This window comes from Gossypium hirsutum, chromosome A01 (genome assembly GCF_007990345.1).
Source record: "Gossypium hirsutum isolate 1008001.06 chromosome A01, Gossypium_hirsutum_v2.1, whole genome shotgun sequence".
In the NCBI taxonomy this organism is placed as follows: Eukaryota; Viridiplantae; Streptophyta; class Magnoliopsida; order Malvales; family Malvaceae; genus Gossypium; species Gossypium hirsutum.
The window spans coordinates 1638269-1655989 of record NC_053424.1 but is presented as its reverse complement, the minus strand read 5'-3'; the positions used below and the strand labels follow the sequence as shown (position 1 = coordinate 1655989).

The window sequence follows — 17721 nt, the reverse complement described above, 5'->3', positions numbered from 1 at the left end:
GTCCTATTCTTCCTCTCATAGACTCCATTCTGTTGAGGAGTATAGACAGTTGTGAGCTGATGATGAATCCCATCACTGTCACAAAGCTTTTGAAATCTCTCAGACACATATTCAGAGCCATTATCAGTCCTCAAAGCTCTAATTTTGCAGTCTGACTGATTTTCAGCATAAGCCTTGAATTTACAGAAGGCTTCAAACACTTATGACTTTTGCCTCAAGAAGTAGACCCAGCACAACCTTGTCAAATCATCTATAAACAGGGCAAAGTACCTGTTCTCACTGATTGAAGGTGTTCTCATAGGACCACAAACATCAGAGTGCACCAATTCGAGCTTGTTTTGAGCTCTCCAAGCACTGTCAACAGGAAAAGGTAGTCTAGCCTGCTTACCAAGCTGACAAACCTCACAAACATTCCCACTAACCTCAACTTTTGAAATGCAATCAACCAAATTCAGCCTATGTAGCAGATCAAGCGATCTGAAATTGGCATGGCCTAGTCTCCTATGCCACAAGTCAGTGATGTCAGCAAGGCTAGTGTATGCCTTTCTTTCTACTTGGCTAACATCCAGCATGAAGCATCTATCGGTCATGGAGACTGAGATTAACTCTAGACCATTCATGTCTTGAACAGTACATCAACCATCCTTAAAAACCAATGTATAGCCCTTTTCAACTAATTGGCCTACACTAAGTAAATTCTGGTCTAAGTCAGGTACAAAAAGCACATCTGAGATCAGCTTGTTACCTGAACCAGTGCTAACCAGCACACTGCCCTTGCCCTTAGCCTCAATCAGCTTGCCATCTCCAATTCTGATCCTAGAGTGGAAGCTTCTGTCTAAGCCCTTGAACAACTTCTCATCTGCTGCCATATGGTGTGAGCAGCCACTGTCTAGTAGCCAATCATTGCTGGTTTTTGTTGTGCCAACAAAACAGGTTGCTGTAAACACATGCTCCTCCTGAGCTTGCATGTCCTCAGCTGGTCTAGCTTGTTGTAGAGCAGCCTCCCTTGGTTTGCCTTTGCACACCTTCTCTACATGACCAAACTGCTTGCACTTTCTGCACTGAATATCTAGCCTAAACCAGCAATATTTTTCTGAATGTGTTGTCTTCTTACAGTGAACACATGGTGGAAACACCATTTTTGCTTCATCTCTTCCTGACTTGGCCTTTCTATTGTGCCAAGGCTTCTTGCCTTTTGCACTCATGCTTGAGCCTTCACTGGCTTTAGCTTGGAAAGCAGCTTCAGGATTCTCCTCCTGCCTATTTGTCCTCCTTTGCTCAAGTGCATACAGGGAGTTTATCAGCTCAGACAATGAAATGGCTGATAAGTCCCTCGAGTCCTCAAGTGAAGAGATTTTAGACTCAAATTTCTCAGGGAGAGTTGTAATAACCTTTTCAACAACTCTGCTCTCTGTGAAGTCCACTCCCAAGAGCCTAATGCTGTTGACAATGGCCATTATCCTGTCTGAGTACTGCTTGATGGTCTCAGACTCCTTCATCCTCAAATTTTCAAAATCTCTCCTGAGGTTGATCACTTGCTGTTGCCTTGTCTTGTCAGTCCCCATGAACTCCTCCTTCAGCTTCTCCCAGGCCTGTTTTGGTGAGTCACAGGCCATGATGCGAGTGAATATCACATCAGAGACTCCATTTTGCAAGCAGGCCATAGCCTTATGCTTATTGGCTCGCTCCTCAGCATGCTGCCTCATCTGTGCAATGGTGGGATTGGCTCTCAATGGAGGTGGTTCAGCATCATTCTCAATCATACTCCAAAGATCGTGTGCCTGAAGATAAGTCTTCATTTTAACTATCCAAATGTGATAGTTTTCTCCAGTGAACACTGGTGGAGGTGGTGGAGTGAAACTCATCTTGCTAGACTGAGTTTAAGTGCTTCGATCCTTTTTAGTTTTAAGCTTTGCTGTAGATTTTAAATTGAAATCAACAGAATGCAAGCAAAGGCCCCTCAAAGACTCGGGCTCATGATACCATTTGTTGGAACAATGGCTGCAGCAACAAAGAGATTTGCAAGCAGAAGCAAGAGTAATCGAAGCAGAAAAGAAAAAACAAGCAGAGCAGCAAGCAAGAAACTTGAATATACAGCAAGAATTGTAACTGAACATTACATTTTTTCATTCAAAATTTGAAAATAAAAAAGAGTTACAATTTGTTCATTTGATAGTTACCTACTAATCTAACTGCCTCCACTAATTTACAACCAATATAAGTTAAAGTCAAATACAAAATGAGCTGCCATATCAGCTTTTACATCAGCTATCTAATCACTAACTTAATCCTGCTAACTATTAAAGCTAGTTACAATCAAACTGAACTAAATTACATCAAAACAAAACAGCAATGTCAGTTGCTTCATTTGGTCCAAAAAATATTCGTGCGCGCCAAGCAAAATGAGCTGAGCTTGATAGCTGCTGGTCTCGACAGTAGCATGCTTCTGGCTCCATATTGCATTGCAGTCCAGCTTTCAACATTATAACCTCTTCCCACTTATCAGCTTCCGGTAGTTCCTTTAACTGAACACCTGATTTTACAAAAAACTTCTTAGATTCACCACCAATCCACAAAGCCATGTCACGAATCACATCGTGCATCTTTACATCATTATTATTAGGTCCTTTCTCCAATAAGCATGCCTCAAGAAGAGAACCTATAATGAAATGTCCCTCGTTTCTGGCACTGTTCAAATTGGCATGTTTGTCCAAAATTCCATCCCCGATCCAACAATGTATTAGTTCATCTTTTTCGATGATATGATCTTCTGGATATAAAGAACAATACAGGAAACAAGATTTCACTTTTTCATCAGCTAGACAGTCATAACTGAATTTTAACTTGGGATACATCTCTTTCCCTACCCTTGGGAAAGTAGAAGCTGCTGATTGCCTTAAAGCTTCAATAGCATATTCCCATTCTCGAGGGGTCTTCTTGGATGCCATAGCCAGCCCAATTGTTGTGAGAGCAAGAGGTAGTCCGGCACACTCTTTAGCCACTTCTTCAGATAATTTGTAAATATCAGGATGCGTATGAAGGGTTTCTGCTCCAACCTTCTCCTCGAATAGTTTCAAAGCTTCTCCTGGTGATAAACATTTCACTTTGATGTTATTATCCATGTTCGGCTGCATTTGACAGCACACGTCAAGGCGACGAGTTGTGAAAATGACTTTAGAGCCATTTTGTTGTGTTGGAAGAGGTACCCCAGCTCTCGCGAGATCAAACCGCTCCCATATATCATCCAACAATAGTGCAAACTTCTTTGTACATAATATGCTGGAGATATCTCCAGCTTTCTCATCAAGGCTCTTAGATTTCCAACCCTCGTTAAGCAAGCCTATTCTTTTGGCAATCTGGTCCTGAACTTTCTCAATTGGCCGATCTTGTGATGCAACTGTCCAAATGACATGGTAATCATGGGGCATATCAAGGAATTTGTTATTGATTTGGTTTAGGAGAGTTGTTTTGCCAACCCCTCCCAACCCATATAGGCCAATAATTCCCACTTGTTGCTTTTGAAGACAGCTCCAAACCTTACTCAAATTGGACTCTAAGCCAACAGTTGGCTCAGTAGAACGTTTAGTCACGGAAGGAAGTGGTGACTTCTCAGCCACAATTCCGAAATCTCCTTTTTGCTTCTGGTCTTTCACCTCTTGGAGCCTTTTGACGATTTGCTTCCCGAACTTGTGGCTGGACCTGGGATGCCTAGAACAACAACCTCCCATACATAACTCATTAATTTACTAGAGACTTTCCCGAATCAATTGATCAGCATCGGTTATCACACGATCAGCCCTCTGAAGCCAACCCTCAACTTGGTTTAGCCGCTTAAGCTGCTGCTCATCTTCAGCGATTCTGACCCTTCTCATTAGATCACTCCTGCGCTCCTTCAGTTCTGCCACTTCAGTTTGTAAAGCATGGAGGTTATCTTCAAGGTTGCATATAAAACTTAGCTGTCCAGTAGCACAATCCCAGCAACGGGTAATGATGGTATTGCCAATTGGAAATGAAAAGATGTTACCCATTGAGATTCAACAGTTTCTGAAATCAGGGACAATGAAGGAATAAAAGATAGTACTTATGAATTGATATGAAAAATGGATAATATAAGGGAAAAATAACGGAGAGATAGAAGAATTTGCAGATAAACAGAGACAAACTGTTGGAAGTTTACATCTATTTTGATACCTGAAAACAAATTAAAACATTAGATTATTTATAATCACTATTATTACACAAAAGTCCATTTGTGAAAATCATTCATGTAATATCCTGGTCGGGCCAACATTGGCAAACGCCGTAACAGTATTAATTATAGACGCAATGGGTCCATTGCAAAGCATCATCCTTGTCCAGAAGCTGACAGTGAATAGTTTCTGCAATTTCTTATTCTATTTTAGAACCTCTACGCTATACCTACCACAAAGTTTTGTTGATCAAAACCATGCATGTTGTTGACACCATTTTTTTGGATGAAAACGGGGTCGACTTAGATTTTGAAAATAAAATAAAAAATGGGAGTCGCCACCAATCCTTTTTGATGAGGTGTGATCGGGTCACCTCGAAAAGTGGTTGTTTTTAATAAACGATTTAATTTTTATTAAAACAATGATTTTGGTCTACGAAATTTAGAAAAATGAGTTCGGGAGTCGGTTACGCACGAGGAAGGATTAGCACCCTCGATACGCCCAAAATTGGTACCTAGTTGATTACTTAATGTCTTGATGTCGAAAATAAAAACTCGAAAAGAATTTAAAAATACGATCCCTCTTTATATTGTGTTATTTTAAAATTTACTCGAATAAATCAAAATGGAAAATGCCTTCTTATCTCGAAGTAACAAGATGCCACATCCAGTAAGTTAGGATACAACACATCGTATTTTCGAGAGTAAGCTTGCCTTTATTTTTTTGTTTAAACCTCATTTATTTTAATTTTAAAAGGATATTCGATTACTTAGAATCAACGAGAAAAATCGAAGCTCAGTAAGTTAGGGCATGATTTCTCGAATTTTCTAAATACGAAATATTGCCTTATCTTTCGAAAAATCCTCATATCGAGAAAACCACGTGTCATATCCAATGCGTTAGGACATGACATATTGAAATCCCGATAATGAGTTTTTATTTATGTTTTTTATTAAAGAGCATTCTCGAGTATTTAGATTCAACAGAAAATTAGAACCCAGCACGTTAGGGCCCAATTCTCTCGAAGATCCCAAGTACCGAGTATTGCTTTTATTTCCAAAATTTTCCCTTTTTTACGAATTTGGGTAAAAATTGATGTGACGGAATAACAATTACGATAATGCGAGTAAAAATAATACGAGCGAAAATAACAAAAATAAATATATGAAAAATCAATTATATACAATAACAAGTAAATAAACAAAATAAAAAAACTAAAACATTTTTTAAAAATAATAATGGACACATAAATAAATAAATAAACATAAAGCAAAACAATAATAATAATAAAGAAATGAATAAAATTATAAAAATTTTAAAAACGTATGTATGAAAAAGAATTTAAAATACAAAAAAAAACTATGTAGGTATATATATATAATGAAAATATGTATGTCTATACATATATATATGTGTATATATATTACATAAAGACAACAAAAGATATAAATGTGTATATTATAAAAAATAAAATAACGTAAGTATGTACATACATTTATAAGTATGTGAATTAAAATATGTAAATATATAAGTATATATATATGCATGTAGAAAACATAAAATATAAAAGATATATATTTAAAATGAATAAAGAATATGTACATATATATATATATAAATTATAAGATATAGTAAGAAATGTATATGAGTATGTATATATATAAATTATAGAAAAATATGTACGTGTATGTGTATTTAAAACATGTATGTATATATAATGACTTAAATCAAGTAATACAAATAATAAGAAAAATATTAGGTAAATAAAATATACACATATATATAACTTAAAATAAATAATAAAGGAACTCCCCTTTTCCTTTTTTTTTAAAATAAATAAATAAATTAAATGAACTAAAGGATGAAATTAAAATCAAACCAAAATTTGGGGTCCAAACTGTAAATAAATAAAAGAGGGTAGTTCGGGACCGAATTGGGACGCGCTCAAAGAGTGAGGGACCTATAGGGAAATATTCCACAGCCCTAAACGCAGTGAGGGACTGCGCATGGTCTATAGACCAGATTGAAACGAAATCAAAATTTGCAACCCAAATCAAAAAAAATGAAAGGTCAGATTGCGCTTCAAGCGCAAGATGGAGGGACCAAGTGCGCAAATTACCCATTAGGGCAATGCGCGGGTCTCCCTTCCTCAAACGGCGCCGTTTCAATTAAGATAAAGCTAAAAAAAATTACTTCTTTCTGCAGTTTCATTTTGCTGCGAATATCACAAAAAAAAGCAAAAAATAAAAGGGAGAATCCCTTTTCTGCTAGGGTTCTAAGGCTAGAAGCCCCGCCGCCGTCACGCCTCCCTACTGCCCGGTGGCCGGAGCCATGCGAGGGCGTCTTCCACCAGCGCTTTGGAGTGCGTTCAGAGACCAAGGCTCTGAAACGGTGAAACGAGGGGAAAACGGAAAGTCTCCGCCCCTTCCTAAACTCGCGTCCGACGACGGCGAAGGGTCGACGACGACGACAGCTTCAGGGGCCGATTCAGGTGAGTTTTCCTTTCCCTTTTTTATCCTCTTTATTAATAGTTTTTCTTTAAAAAAGATAAATAAAATAAATAGATGAATCGAAAAAAAAAAAGAAGAAAACAACAACCTTTTGTTTTTTAATTTTTTCTCTGATATGCGTTTTTACAAAGAAAAAATCCCCCCTGGTGTAGTGAGATTTTCGGTTTTTATAACCGAATTATTTTTCCTTTTTTACATTATTTTCTTTGTTGTTGCGCCTGCTTCTTGGCTTTGCAGGTGACCGTGGCCGACAGTGGTGGGGTGTCAGACGGTATGGGCGTCGTGGAGGCTGGCGCGGAGTAGAGGCGTGCGAGGGGTTGGGCAGAGGCTGGAGCGGCGCGCCCTAGGCATGCTGCGTTTGGATTTTGGGCTTCTGAGTTTCGGGCCCCGGGCAGATTTTGGGCTTTACACATGTACTTTCCTCGTCTAGTCATTTTAGATATTCATAATCCTTTGGTATTTAATGACTATATTTATTATTGAAAATTCATTCAAATGCGAATACTTCATTTTAATATCTTTTATTTGTATTGCAGTGCTGATAATGTATGTTGTTGAAAGGTGGCTTTCACTTTGTCATCAACAGTTGACATATCTTACTAATAAACAATTACTTAGATGATGAAATTGAAAGGTATTGAATTACTACTTAAGCAATTTTGTTGAACAAAAAGAAGAACTGGCTCAGACTAGTTTATTTGGTCAATTCTGCCTCACTCTTTGCATCTTCCCATTTTTCTACCTCCTGAACCCTGCAATATCCACCACAAAATATAAACCCTACTTTTTATTCTTGAGTTCATGATAGGTTAATTTTTATCATTAATACATTTTGTCATTATACTTGAACTAAATAGATTTAACTGGTATCTAAATTAAAATCAAACCAAATCCAAAAAAAAAATAAAGAAGCTGCAAAATATCATCATGTTCTTCAGATTTCAAGGTAATCTTCATATATCATGTTCGAGAGTCTTGATTGCCTGGAAAATCATTGTTAGGGGCAACAATCAATTTCTTGTTAGTTCGTTAAATTGTATTAATAAAAATATAAAATCACCAATGATAGGACTACTAACCATCTTTTTAACCAGTTTGATCTAGCGTGAATTACAAGCCTTAAATGATTAATCATAATTTCTAAAATTATTTAAGTTTGTTTAATAAAAATGTTATTTTTAATTAAAGGGAATAAATTATATTAATATCATTCTAAAATTTTTAAGTTTTAAGCACCAATAAAATAAAATCATGTCTCTTGAAGCTTCAAATTCCTCCTCTGCTAAGCTTCTTATTCCCATTGATTCAAAAAATTTGAAGGCTAAAACTCACATGAGTATCATAGGAAAAGAATGGAAATTGATGTGACTCATGAGAGAGTTGATAAAGGGCACTATTGAAGTTTAGTGGGAGCTTCTTCAACATTGGCCATTTTTCCTTCAACTCAGCAACTTCACTATGTTTTTCCCAACTGGTAATTTCTTCTAAACCTAGGCATTTCCATATAGATAGTTCTTTCAAATGTTGAGCAAAAGTTACCCAACTCACATCCCTCAGTTTATGGCAGCTAAATAAGGATAGAAATCGAAGGCTATGGAAGCATCCTGCACTTGCAATCCATGCACTATTGATCTTCACTTCTTCTAGATCCATACAACTCGAAAGTCCTAAAGTATATAGATGTTGCATATTTACTAAAGTCTATATGTTCAACGACCTTGAACCTATGAAATCTTAAAGGATCATGGCTTCAATGGCACAACTCAAGAACTTGTACGAGAATACATCTCTTTCTAACTCAGAATTAATTAATTGTCAACACATTCAAATATTTTAAATGCTCCATTTTCTGACTCCTAGTGTGGCTGAAGCAGACAATAAAATGGGTGCATACGAGGAGGATGAATATGCTGGTATAATGTCAAGATGGGACGAACTTGCAGCTGAAGATAATGGAGAGAATGATGAAGATGAAGATGCCAATGCATCTGAAAGAGATGGGGTTAAAGTTTTGTTCAAATGCAGAGGAACATTGGTTTCTTTTTTTCCAACTTTTCATGGTTTGTGCAATTATAGCTAAGGTTGTGGTAAGCAAATGTAATAGTGTTCTGAAATTCGGACTCATATCGAAATAATACTTAGTTGCTAAAATTTTGCTTAACTTTGTGCAATTATGTTATGGAACACCTCATCTTAATGAAAACATGTATCATAAATCAAAATTAAAAGAAAATTATCTAATATTTTAAGAGTAATATTTCAAATTATAATTCTTTAACATAATATACATAATATAATTAAGTCAAAATTCATTGGATGATTGTATCATTAATCATTTCTTTATTTTGGTGCCAGGAACTTATCATGAATCCACTGATTTCTGCCGCTTCCGTTATTGCTGCTGGGTTGGCTGTCGGGCTTAATTCTATTGGACCTGGAGTTGGTCAAGGTACTGCTGCGGGCCAAGCTGTATGGTTGGAGAATTGATTGAGGCTTAAAAGCTTTTTTCGGGAGGTGAAGCAGAGTGAGAGGCAGCCCTCGCCTTAGGGGGGTATTTCAGTACTGTAGAGTTCCTTCCTAAAGACCGCAGGTAGCGCATTAATTCAATGACCAAAACAAGCACTCTTAGTGGCATCATATAATGCCACTAAAACCATGACCCATCGCTTTATAAAAGAACACGAAATCATGACATTTAATAGACAATTGTCGATGATTCTCAACAACTTGAGTCACGGAATGCTCAATTGGTTAGATGTACCGTTAACCTTCCATACCTCCCTCCGGAAGGCTTACACTCAGTAATTCATAATACAGTTAAATTTACGCTCAAATTCAAACACATTATTTTATGTAAGTGAACAAGTCATTGTGTAAAACAAAGAACCAAGCTGCATGTAATTTAGGGATAGGCAAAATACAACTTATAGTGAGGTATGCTATGATACAATGAGGGCTTTAAGCCTTGATTAATATCCAACATTTCATAGATCACGAGATTTGAAAGAGGGGAGAAAAGCAATTCGAGTGAATTCATCCTCCCATTCTAGATCATTCCACCATTCCTCCCTTCCTACAATGACGAGCCTTTTTCCTTTTGCACTATTGGAGTTTAACGGTAGCTTCTTCAACATTCGACATCCTAGAATTTTGATTTTTTCCAACTGCGGAAAAGGCAGAGCATGGCAGTATATTGTTTTCATTTTGGGCAAAAAATATAGATTCAAAACCTCGAGCTTAGAAAATAAGTTTGTATTTGCCTTGTACTTAGTGACTTCACCAAGTTTTTCTTCACTAATAACTTCTTCTAAATTTTTGCAGCCATTTATCAGTAATTGTTGCAAGAGTGGAGCAAAAATTACCCAACTCGCATCCCTCAATTGATTGCAGTCGTTTAGGTATAGAAATCGAAGGCTATGGAAGCATCCTGCACCTTCAATTACGTTACTTTCGATCTTCACTTCTAGATCCATACAACCCAAAAGTATTAAACTTTTTAGATGCTGCCAATTTGCTAAATCAAAAATATTCAATGATCTTGAACCTCTGAAATGTTGAAGGGTTGCATGTTCAATGGCACAGCTGAAGAACTTGTTGAACACCAAAGCTTTTTCCAACTCTGAAGCGCTTCTAAAAGTAATGGTCAACACATTCAAATATTTTAAATGCTTCATTTCCTCCAAAACCAATGAACAGTCACAGTCACATCCCTCCATTTTCAGTACTTGCAACTTGGAGAAACTGGATATAAGTTGTTGTGGGATCATTTCTAGATGGTTTGTCCACTCTAGATTCAAATATTTCAGCTCTTTTAGGGCCTTCAATTCGACTGGCAGCTTTCTTATTCCTGTCGATGACAGATTGAGATGTTCTAGTGAAACCAACTTTGCAATTCCAACCGACAGTTTTCTCAAATTACTATTGTGGGACAAGTCCAGAACCCTTAGCATCGGCATGAAGTTAAAAAAATCACTTATGATCACCTCCAAATGATTCCTTCCAAGAAATAAAGTTTGCAGATTGGGGCATGCCAATATCTCATATAGACTTTCAATTTGATTATCCATCAGCGATATTCTTATTACCTCTTCCCACTTATTAGCTTTTGGTTGTTCCTTTAACTGAACACCTGATTTTACAAAAAACTTCTCCTTCTCAGATTCACCAGCAATCCACAAGGCCATGTCACGAATCACATCGTGCATCTTTACACTATCATTACTAGGCCCTTTCTCCAATAAGCATGCATCAATAAGAGAACCTATGATGTAATGTCCCTGGTTTCTGGCATTCCTCAAATTGGTATGCTCGTCCAAAAGTCCTTCCCCGATCCAACAATCTACTAGTTGGTCTTTTTCGATAGGATGATCTTCTGGATATAAAGAACAATACAAGAAACAAGATCTGAACCTTTCATTAGGTAAACAGTCATAACTGAATTTTAACTTGGGATACATCTCTTTCCCTACCCCTGGGAACACAGAAGCTGCTGATTGCCTTAAAACTTGAATAGCATATTCCCACTCTGGAGGGGTCTTCATGGATGCCATGGCCCGCCCAATTATAATGAGAGCGAGAGGTAGTCCTGCACACTCATCAACCACCGCTTCAGCTAACTTGCAAATATCTGGATGCATTCGAAGGGTCTCTGATCCAACCTTCTCCTCGAACAGTTTGAAAGCTTCTCCGGGTGGTAAACATTCCACTCTGATATTATTATCCACGTTCGGTTGCATTTGACAGCACACATCACGACGACGAGTTGTGAAAATGACTTTAGAGCCATTTCCTTGTGTTGGAAGAGGTACCCCAGCTCTTGTGAGATCAAACCGTTCCCATATATCATCTAACAACAATGCAAACTTCTTTTTACGTAAGACGTTGAAGATGTCCGCGGCTTTCTCTTCAATAGATTTCCAACCTTCATTAGAGAGGCCTATTCTTTTGGCAATCTCATCCTGGACTCTCTCAATTGGCCGATCTTGCGATGCAACTGCCCAAATTACATGGTAATCATGGGTAGTATCATGGAATTTGTTATTGATTTGGTTCAGGAGGGTTGTCTTGCCAACCCCTCCTAAGCCATATATGCCAATAATTCCCACTTGTTCCTTTTGAAGACAGCTCCAAACCTGATTGACATACGACTCTAAACCCACAGTTGGATCAGAAGGTCGTTTATTTGCGGAAGGAATTGGTGGCTTGCAGGCCACGTCACTGAAATCTCCTTTCTCCTTCAGGCCTTTCACCTCTTGGAGTATTGTGGCGATTTGCTTCCCGAACTTGTGGGTGGACCTGGGATGCCTGGAACAACAACCTCCCATACATAACTTTTCAACATGCTGAGGACTTTGGACAATCAGTTGATCAGCATCGTTTATCAAAGTTTCAGCCCTCGAAAGCCAAAGACCAACTTGGTCTAGCCGCTTAAGCTGCTGCTCATCTTCAGCAATTCTGACCTTGCTCATCAGATCACTCCTGATTGCCTTCAATTCTTCCACTTCATTTTTAAAAGCGTGGAGGTTATCTTCGAGGTTGCATATATAACTTGCCTGTCCAGTAGCACAATCCCAGCAACGGTTAATGATGGGATCGAGTGAAAGTGAGATTGAGAAGTTATTACCCATACCTGGTTTTGATTTTAGAAGATGAGTAGAACAATTTCAGGAAATAGAAGCAAGGAATAAATGAAAGAAGCTTATGGAGTTATATGAAAGATTGAGAATATAAGGGGGGAAAACAGAGAGAAGCCGTTGGAAGTTCACATGATGCCAGAAAAATAAAAAAAATATATAAAAGAATTAAAAGATGATAGTGAATATGATGAAAACGTGTGTAGATGTGAAAATGATTTGAGTTGATTTCCTGGTGGGAAGACAGGCAATTTCTTGCTTCAATTTAGAACATCAATACAATATATTTTAATTTAGTGATAGTTGGTGGTATATTATAAAAATCAGCATGTTGGGTCAACTTCCTAAGATAAAGGAACCTCAATTATACAGATCCCATCAAGAAAGAATACTCACAACTTGCTAATAATTCATCAAACACAAATATAGAAAAGAAATAATTGAAAGCACCAAGAGCCTTCAACATCTTTGTTATCCAAATGGATGCTTTGCCCTGCATTAGCTGTTACATTATCAACACTAAAATAAACAGTTGAAAGCTTTTGTTATACCTACTCTTTTCATATACAATCTCTTTTTTAATTTATTTAACATTAATTAAATTATTTATAAAAATAAATAATTAAACTTCTAAATTTTAAATAATTAAAAAGGGGAAAGCCAAGTCTTGAAAACAACCAAAATCAGCAGGATCTCATGCACACCAAAAAGTCAAAAAATAGGCTCTTCAGCACATGTTCAAACCTAAATTTTGATTTTAAACTTATATTTAACACATTTATTCCATCTTATCAAAACATCTTATATTATCAATTGTAAATTAAAAACAACTTAATATATTATTAAATTTTTTACTTCTGAATTAAAAATTTTATCTAACGTGTTAAGTTTTGTACTTCGAATCTGAGTTCATTGTCTAGATTCAAAATGCAAAGGAAGGAGGTTGAGCATTTGTTGGAGCTAAGTGCAACAAATAGCAAGGTTCAACAAAAAGCTTGCCGAGCAAGAATCGAGACTTGCGGCAGAAACAAAGAAGAAAAATGAAATAAATTTTAAGCAAAGCTAAAATAGAGAGTATATGGATGAAATCTTGATTGAATTCATTCATATTTTTTTAAAATGGCATAAAGCCTATTTATACAAGCTTACAACTTAACAACTTAGTTGGAATACAACTAAGTTTCATCATTACATCCACTTAAAATAAATCACCACCTACTACACTAACAAACTTAGTTGGAATACAACTAAGTTACATCATTACATCCACTTAAAATAAATCACCACCTACTACACTAACAAACTTAGTTGGAATACAACTAAGTTACATCATTACATCCACTTAAAATAAATCACCACCTACTACACTAACAAACTTAGTTGGAATACAACTAAGTTACATCATTACATCCAAATAATAATAATAATAATAATAATAATAATAATAATAATAATAATAATAATAATAATAATAATAAAACATGTGATTGCTACATGCTAACCATTGCTTCAATACTCCTCCTTGGTTTGCATGGAGCAAACACCTAGCTTCCTTCTTAGACATTCGAACCTTGTGACATTAAGGGCTTTAGTCAAAATGTCTGCAAGTTGATCCTCAGAATTACAATGGATCAGCTTCACTTCCTGAGCTTGCTCCATTTCTCGAACAACATGCAACTTGATGCTGAAATGCTTTGTTCTTCCATGGAACACTGGATTTTTAGCAATTGCAACTGAAGATTGGTTGTCACAGAAGATCTCAGTAGCTTCCTTTTGATGCACTTTCAAATCAGCTAAGATTTTCCTTAGCCAAATGGCTTGGTTGACAGCACTTGCAGCTGCCACATATTCTGCTTCAGCAGTAGATTGAGCCACCAGACTTTGCTTCTTCGAGCTCCAGCAAAACATGGCTGAACCAAGGTTGAAAGCATACCCTGAGGTGCTTTTCATGTCATCTATCGAGCCAGCCCAGTCACTATCAGTGTAGCCAACCAGCTTCAGATTTCCTTCCTTGCTGTACTTTAAACCATAGCTCAAAGTGCCTTTGACATATCTAAGCACTCTCTTAGCAGCTTGTAAATGCTTTTTTTTGCAACAATGCAAGAACCTTGAGAGCAATCCTACAGCATACATTATGTCTGGTCTAGTGGCAGTTAAATATAACAGACAACCAACTAGACTTCTGTAGGTTGTTTCACAAACCTTTTCAAAATCACCTTGGCTCGATAGTTTTTCTCCAACAGCAACAGGTGTTTTAGTTGCTTTACTGTTTTGCATGGAGAACTTGGTCAGAATCTTTGTGGCAAAGTTTCTCTGACTTAGAAATATCCCATTTTGTGCTTGAGTCACCTCCATTCCAAGGAAATAAGACATTTCCCCTAGATCAGACATTTCAAATACTTCTTGCATCTTGGTCTTGAAATCGACCAGCACTGCTCGATCTCCTCCTGTCACCAGCAGGTCATCAACATATAGGGATACAATGAGCTGTGTTTGTGTCCCTTGCTTCTTGACATACAGTGTTGGCTCACTCTTGCTTCGATCGAATCCCAAATTAGTCAAGTAGCCATCGATTCTGCTGTACCAGGCCCTTGGAGCCTGTTTTAAGCCATATAAGGCCTTTTTCAGTTTGTAGACCATATGCTCTCTGCCAGCTATCTCAAACCCTTGTGGTTGTTCAACGTAGATCTCTTCATCTAAGAAACCATTCAGAAAGGCTGATTTCACATCGAGTTGATGGATCTTCCACTCGAGCTGTGCTGCTAAGGCAATCAGTAATCTGATGGTGTCTAGCCTGGCCACTGGTGCAAAGGTCTCCAGGTAGTCCAGGCCATACCTCTGACTGAACCCCTTGACAACTAGCCTTGCTTTCAGTTTGTTCAAGGTACCATCAGCATTTTGCTTGGCTTTGTACACCCATTTCACCCCAATTATCTTCCTTTTGACTGGCCTTTCAACTAATTCCCAGGTCTGGTTCTTCTCAATCATGCTAATCTCCTCAGCCATTGCCTGCTTCCACTCTTGCTGAGCTTCAGCCTCTTCAAAATTGCTTGGTTCAGCTATGGCTACATGAGCTCTTTCATAAATCTCAGTCAATGGTCTTGTTCCTCTAACTGGTTCATCATCAATGTCCATTTCAGGAACATTTTGATCTGGCTCAGCTTGATCTGCTGCAAGTCCTTCTGAAACTTCCTCAGGTTCATGTTTTTCCCAGTTCCAACATGACTTTTCATCAAATACCACATCCCTACTGACTGACACTTTCTTTGTTGAAGGATCCAAGATCCTATAGCCCTTCTTAACAGTGCTGTAGCCCACCAAAATACCAGGTCGAGCCCTTTCAGACAATTTGTCCCTTTTGACAGCATGTACATGAGCATAACAGATGCATCCAAAGACCTTCAGATGAGCCAGTGATGGCTTGAATCCAAACCAGGCTTCAAATGGAGTCTTTTGATCCAAGGCCTTGGTTGGAAGCCTATTTTGAATGTAGTTTGCAGTGTTAACTGCCTCTGCCCATAGTGCTTTAGGCAGATTCTTCTGAATCATCAAGCACCTGGCCATATCCATCAAACTCCTATTCTTCCTTTCACTTACACCATTTTGCTGAGGTGTATATGTGTTGGTAAGTTGATGTTTGATGCCTGCCTTATCACAGAAGGCTTGGAACTGAGCTGAGGTGTACTCAGTCCCATTATCAGACCTTATGGACTTCAGCTTGCAACCTGTTTCAGTCTCAGCAGCAGTCTTGAACTTCCAAAACACTGAGGCCGCCTCTGATTTCTGTTTTAGGAAGTAAAGCCAGCAATATCTTGAAAAATCATCAATGAACAGTATGAAGTACCTGTTTCCACTTAATGACTCAGTCCTCATAGGGCCACACACATCAGTGTGCACCAGTTGGAGTTTTTCAGAGGCACTCCAGGCTTGATTCGAGGGAAATGGGAGTCTGGCCTGCTTTCCTAGCTGACACACTTCACACACATCATCATGATCCACTGAGTTGATGAAGTTTTCAGCCAAGTCCTCTCTGACCATTCGAGCCATCGATCTGAAGTTGGCATGTCCCAGTCTTTGATGCCAAAGCTTGGATTCATCTGATGTAACTGTGTAGGCAATGTTTGACTCCCTGGTCCAGTCAACTACAAAGCTCTTATTAGCCATAGGAACTGCCATCAGCTTGGATCCACTTGGATCATTGATTTGGCATTGGTTGTCTTTGAACACAACAGAATAACCTTTCTCCAGCAACTGAGCTATGCTGAGCAGGTTTCTGTCAATTTCAGGCACCAAAAGCACATTTGAAATCACTTTGGCACCTGTGGGGGTGCATATCAGCACATCACCCTTGCCTTCAGCTTGAATAAAATGTCCATTTCCTATCTTGACTTTAGTTCTGCAGCTTCTGTCTAAAGACTTGAAGATTGCAGCATCAGGTGTCATGTGGTTGGTGCATCCACTGTCTAGAAGCCAACCAGATGAGAACTTTTCTTGAGCAGCTGAGCATAACATAGCAAAGACTTGCTCCTCTTGGTCACTATCCTCCTTAGCTACTCGAGCCTCAGCTTTCATCTGTTGAAACTGACTCTGCCTTGATTTGGCCTTGCTCTTGCAGACTCTCTCAACATGACCCTTCTTTTTACAATGCTGACATACAGCATCTGGATTGAACCAGCATTTTTCTTTTGGATGACCAGCCCTTCTGCAGTGCTTGCAAGTCTGACCCTCTTTTCTTGCAACATCAGTCCTTGGCTTGTCTCTCCAGGCCTTCTTGCCTTTGTAGGCAGTGTTTGTTCTTGCCTGAAAGGCACCTTCTTGATGCTCCTCCAGTCTGCTTGCTCTTCTTTGCTCTTGAGCATATAAAGCATTGATCAACTCTGTCAGGGAGATGGTGTACAGGTCCCTTGAGTCCTCGAGAGATGAGATTTTTGCCTCATACCTCTCGGGCAGAGTTGCAATAACCTTCTCCACTATCCTTGCTTCCTTGAGCTGCTCTCCAAGGAGCCTAATGCTGTTAACCACAGCCATAATCCTGTCAGAGTACTGCTTGATAGTTTCTTCTTCCTTCATCTTCAAATTCTCGAAATCTCTCCTTAAGTTCAGCAACTGTTGCTGCCTTGTCCTCTCTGTCCCTTGAAACTCCTCTTGCAACTTGTCCCAGGCTTGTTTTGGTGATTCACAGGCCATAATCCTTGTGAAAATCACATCTGACACTGAGTTCTGGATGCAAGACATGGCTTTGTGCCTCTTGGTCCTCTCATCAGCATGCTGCCTGATTTGAGCTACTGTTGGATTGCCTCTAAGTGGCTCTGGTTCAACATCTGAGTTGACTACCTCCCACAGATCGAAAGCTTGTAGGTAGGTCTTCATTTTAACCACCCATATGTG

General features: G+C 38.4%; 2 protein-coding genes across 2 annotated transcripts; both read right to left on the bottom strand.

Annotated features, from left to right (window-relative positions):
- Positions 1-2336: 2336 nt before the first annotated feature.
- Positions 2337-3728, bottom strand: LOC107942187 (probable disease resistance protein At1g15890). Its single transcript, XM_041116500.1, has one exon. The coding sequence runs from the start codon at positions 3726-3728 to the stop codon at positions 2337-2339; it is 1392 nt and encodes a 463-aa protein (XP_040972434.1).
- A 5846-nt stretch (positions 3729-9574) lies between these two features.
- Positions 9575-12538, bottom strand: LOC107942183 (disease resistance protein SUMM2). Its single transcript, XM_016875821.2, has one exon. The coding sequence runs from the start codon at positions 12325-12327 to the stop codon at positions 9685-9687; it is 2643 nt and encodes an 880-aa protein (XP_016731310.2). The 5' UTR covers positions 12328-12538; the 3' UTR covers positions 9575-9684.
- Positions 12539-17721: the final 5183 nt, after the last annotated feature.